The sequence below is a fragment of the Limulus polyphemus genome, unplaced genomic scaffold (genome assembly GCF_000517525.1).
Source record: "Limulus polyphemus unplaced genomic scaffold, Limulus_polyphemus-2.1.2 Scaffold10472, whole genome shotgun sequence".
NCBI lineage: Eukaryota > Metazoa > Arthropoda > Merostomata > Xiphosura > Limulidae > Limulus > Limulus polyphemus.
The window spans coordinates 11244-16874 of NW_013676082.1; the positions used below are offsets into that span (position 1 = coordinate 11244).

Consider the following 5631-nt stretch of genomic DNA (forward strand, 5'->3'; position numbering starts at 1 on the left):
GTAACTCAATATATCTGTATTTGTTTCTTCTTAACCTACGTCACTTTATACCAGATATATGTTTCTCTTATTAAACCATTCCATATTTATATTAATCTTTCATTCCAGATCTATTAAACCTATTTACTTTATTAAACTTTCATTTGAGATAAGCTACGCCTCTTTCAGTTTTAAAATCTTTATTCCAGATCTGTTGAACCTATTTCATTTATTAAACCATTATTCCAGATCTGTTAAGCCTATTTCATTTTTTAAACCTTCATTCTAAATCTGCTGTGCCTATTTTATTTTTAAACTTTTTTCCAGGCCTGTTATACCTGTTTCACTTTTCAAACCTTGGATTTTAAAGGAGATAAAGTATAACAAAGCACATTTATCTAGTTTTGTCTTTATCAGGATTTTCCAAGGTTTCTAATGTGATGATTAACGTTACTTTGGTCATCTTTCGTTTTGTTCGAATTATCTTAAGTTACATAGAGTTTTAATTTATTCAGCAAATAATAAAATTTACAGTTTGCTTTAGAACATTATCAATATTTCACAAAATAACGACACAGTTGATTTTACGAAAATTATACAAAATCCTGAAGCTTTTGTCCATTTTCTTATTGAAATCAATCTCTCCATTACTAAATTTTAGAACACACCCTTCACATCTCTATTCATTTAAAGATTTGCCTTTGGGTAAATTAATTCAAAATATGGAGTCAAATGGAGATGTTTTACGTCGTTAGTTTGTTGATTCGTTAACTTATACCAAACACGTAATAAACCTAAAACCTTGCTATTGACGACGTGGGGTTTCTTGATTCGTTAACTTATACCTAACACGTAATAAACCTAAAACCTTGCTGTTAACGACGTAGTGTTTCTTGATTCATTAATTTATACCTAACACGTAATAAACCTAAAACCTTGCTGTTGACGACGTGGTGTTTCTTGATTCGTTAAGTTTTGTTTCAAACTTCTTAGATTTTAATACTCTTCAGATTTGAATAACTTTTACTTCATCATATCGAGTTGTACATTTGGAATGCAACATTTAATCTTGTTTCTATAAAAGAAAAAGTTATATTTAATACCATACAGCTTAAAGAACAGATGTGTTCCTGATTTCCTTGTATATATATATATAATCGTTATAGCAGAAGCTGTTGGAGGCTCATAACTACATTAACTTTTCTACTCGTTATTTCCTTTAATTCATGCATCAAATGAGCCGATTCATGCATCTGTAGGAGCGACTTACTTTCCCATCTAAATAAATTGTACTGTAGTAAAATTTAAATCACGAGACCAGTAGCTTTAACTATATAACACTGATCATAAGGAAATGTCCACCAGTAGCTTCAACTATATAACACTGATCATAAGGAAATGTCCACCAGTAGCTTTAACTATATAACACTGATCATAAGGAAATGTCCACCAGTAGCTTTAACTATATAACACTGATCATAAGGAAATGTCCACCAGTAGTAACTATATAACACAGATCTTAAGGAAATATCCACCAGTAGTAACTATATAACACTGATCATAAGGAAATGTACACCAGTAGTAACTATATAACACTGATCATTAGTTACTACTGGTGGACATTTCCTTATTCCCTACTGTGAGTAGTTCACAATTAGGGACAGCTTAACATTCCCTATGGTGAGTAGTTCACAATTAGGGACAGCTTAACATTCCCTACTGTGAGTAGTTCACAATTAGGGACAGCTTAACATTCCCTATTGTGAGTAGTTCACAATTAGGGACAGCTTAACATTCCCTATGGTGAGTAGTTCACAATTAAGGACAGCTTAACATTCCCTATAGTGAGTAGTTCACAATTAGGGACAGCTTAGCATTCCCTATTTTGAGTAGTTCACAATTAGGGACAGCTTAGCATTCCCTATTTTGAGTAGTTCACAATTAGGGACAGCTTAGCATTCCCTATTTTGAGTAGTTCACAATTAGGGACAGCTTAGCATTCCCTATTTTGAGTAGTTCACAATTAGAGAATAACTGAGCAACTTTTCCACAAATACCAAATACGAAACTCCCAAAGTTCTCAAGTTTAAACATTCAATTCTGTCGAGGTTGGACGCCTTCACTATTTTGTGTGTGTGGGGGAGGGGGGGATCGCCATTTTTCATACCTTTAACTGCATTGTTATTTATCTTAAATAACAGTTTTTGGAAGATCAGAATTTTTCTCCGTGTAGAGTATCATTAATTCACTATTGTCTGTAGTTTAACTCATACGAACATATTAAATCAAGGAAAGAATCAGTGTTATGTAGTATTGTTTTAATGTATGACGTAAGCCAAAGTTCTTATACTGAACTCGTAGTAAGTCTTGAAGCTACGGAAACCAAAAATAGCCACTTTAATTTCCTAAATCATTTTCTATGCTCGTGCAACAGCTTCGGTTATATTAGTTTTATTGAGATAAAACATTTGATTAATTCAGTAAATGTGCCAATTTCACTCCTGACTATCAACTATTCCAGTAATAGTGTATTTTAATGTTTGGTGTATATCAAAGGAAGAGAACACGTAGCAGGCAAGGTTAAACTGGTTGTTACTATATATATATACATACCAGACATTTATTGTATCTGTGAGGCGTTTCTCTATTTTATCCTGTTGTTGTTGTTTGTTTTAGTGCAACGCTGCACATTTGGATATGTGCGCTCTGTTCACCGCGGGGAACAGAACTATTAGAGATGATTTTTCAAGCAATAAAATTTTGTCTCTAAATTTTAAAAGCTTATTTTATATTCAGCACGTGTTTACCTTGTCTCTGATTTCCTGCCTCATCTTTTCTCTTTCCTCCTCAAGTTTTCTGTGTTTTTCTTTCCTCCTGTCTTCTGCTTCCTGTAGAGCTTCCAAACGCTCCTGTTCTGCCTGCTCAGCCTCACTCTTGTCTTCTTGGCTCTCACCTTCCCCACCCATCTGACCTGTTGATGACCAACAGATTAAAGTTAACAGAGAACCAAGGAATACGAAAAATTATATATAAAAATACGATATCAAATTTTAAATGTAGAAAAATCCATACATAAAGGCCACCATTTTCATATAACGTCTCAACGAAGTAGCAAACAAAACGTGTGACGTTAGATAAATGTTAATCTTGTTAATGCACACGAAGAACCCTCTAGTGACAAATATGGTCCCGAACCAGATACTGTTAATTTGTTTGAGAAACCGAGGAAACGTTGTAAATAATCTGTAATGACTTATGGAGATTAAAAATTAAATCAAATTAATCACTTTATGGCACACAGAATTAACCAATCAATACTTGTACAACTTCTATCATGTCATGTTTTGGCAACGGAATACTTCAAATGAAACTAACCAACCCAACCCACTGCTATAGTTTCTGCAAAAAGTAACGTTGAAAATAATAAATTAATAAAGAAACCCATCGATATAAAAATAGAAGTAATTAAATTCTGAAAAGAAAAAGGGAATATTTTATACATCGTAGTGAACATAAGTATCATTTAGTTTCGATTGAATAGCCAAAAAAGTGTGTTTTTTTTGTGGCAGTAATTTTCAAATCTATTTTTCTAGGAAGATGTCCTTAGGTGAAACTGGGTACAATCTTACCCAAAAAGTTTATAAAAGAGGAACACAGGAAACTTCCAAAATTCGAGATGTTTCATTACGTGTCCGTTTACATCCTTACTTCTGTGGAAAATATAGAACCGGTTTATAGCTACAGATATTACGGTGATTTATATAATGAAATAAATAGCTTCAATACTATTAATTAAATTAATTGTTAATAAATGATTAAAACAATAATGAACTTAATATAACAATACAACTAGAATACAGCTTTTTCCAATAGTCCAGAGTTCTCGTGGTTTACACTCGTACTGAACAATACTTTAAAACAATAATAAACTTAATATAACAATACAACTAGAATACAGCTTTTTCCAATAGTCCAGAGTTCTTGTTGTTTACACTCGTACTGAACAATACTTTAAAACAATAATGAACTTAATATAACAATACAACTAGAATACAGCTTTTTCCAATAGTCCAGAGTTCTCGTGGTTTCCACTCGTACTGAACAATACTTTAAAACAATAATGAACTTAATATAACAATACAACTAGAATACAGCTTTTTCCAATAATCCGGAGCTCTCGTGGTTTCCACTCTTACCGACTAATACTTTCATTTCACTAGTGATTCTTTGTATCTTTATATTTTGTGGAGAATTTAGCTGTTAAACGTTTATCTGATAGTTTATCTACTAACAGACGGTTTATTCGAAGTTAAGGACAGAGCTACAGAATGGGCTAGCTACAGTCTGCCCACCACGGGTATCGAAACCCGGTTTCTAACGTTGTAAGTCCGTAGACATACCGCTGTGCCACTGGGGGCGTTAATGGACGGAGTATAATTGGTATAGAATTCGAGTTTTAAGTTGTTCTTTATTCATCTTCCTTTGTAAGGTACAACATCATATATAAGTTATAGTAACGAATACTACTAGCAAATAAATAAAGTATTACAAACAGTGTTTATGGGTAAAAGTTTAGGAACTCAGAGAACTGAACATAATTAATTTACTACGTGGTACATTTCAACTTGCATTATTTTTTGCCTATCACATGGTTGAAGTTTATTTGATAAAAAATAGAAGACTGTTGGGAGGGGAGAAGATAATAAAAACATGTTATTCTTTTCTTTCAAAACAGCCATTTGATGAAAGTAAAGTTCTCCCACAGAGAAGAGGGATAGTTTTGTAAAGAAATTCATACTGTAGGAAAGTTTGGTTTTGTCTCTTAAGTAAAGTTTAAGTTTAACATTTGTTTTCAGTAAAATAGTTCATGCAGATAACTTGCTCGGTTATCATTTTCATGAATATTCTCGTCAAATATTAAATTCAACTCCCTGGTATTAATTATGTGTAACAAAACATATTTGTCTAAACGTATTAAAATCTAACAACCTTCTTTAAGGACTTCCAAGCTTGTGGATTATCCCTATGTGGTGGATGTTCTGGATTCCGGAGACGATGGATTGTGGGTGGTAGAGTGCTACTGACTGGCCACATTCCCTACTGTGAGTAGTTCACAATTAGGGACAGCTTAACATTCCCTATGGTGAGTAGTTCACAATTAGGGACAGCTTAACATTCCCTATGGTGAGTAGTTCACAATTAGGGACAGCTTAACATTCCCTATTGTGAGTAATTCACAATTAGGGACAGCTTAACTCTGGATTAATCGCGTAATGTCATACCTGGTTATACATTAGAGACATTTTTACCTTTTTGATCATAGCGAAGACATTTGCCAGTAAATTTTTACTTACTATCTGTTCTCTCCTTGCCTCGTTTAACTGTTATTTTGCTGCCCATGTTGACTGCCGCCATGTGATTCAAGTTTTGAAATGATGACATCATTGATTGTTCGGTGACGGGGATTCGATCCCGCGATCACCAGGTTGCGAGTCAATTACTCTAACCACCAGCCCATGCAACATTAAACCTGAACAAAAACGAAATTAACTTGACTATCCAGATTTTATAGAAAAACTCGTTTTAAGAATGTTAATGGAAAGTTCACAGTCAGATAAAACATTTTTTATTGGCTAAATTCAGAAGCAGAAG

The 5631-nt window shown here is 33.4% G+C and overlaps 1 protein-coding gene across 1 annotated transcript in view; it reads right to left on the bottom strand.

Annotated features, from left to right (window-relative positions):
* LOC106476404 (complexin-like) overlaps positions 1 to 5394 on the bottom strand; it is a 12867-nt gene extending 7473 nt beyond the window's left edge. Inside the window, exons 1-2 of the mRNA XM_013937064.1 lie at positions 5334 to 5394; positions 2787 to 2986 (exon numbers count right to left, since the gene is read on the bottom strand). Of these exons, the coding sequence (XP_013792518.1) occupies positions 2787 to 2986; positions 5334 to 5394 (261 nt within the window). The remainder of the gene's footprint in view (positions 1 to 2786; positions 2987 to 5333) is intronic.
* Between the last annotated feature and the right edge of the window lie 237 nt (positions 5395 to 5631).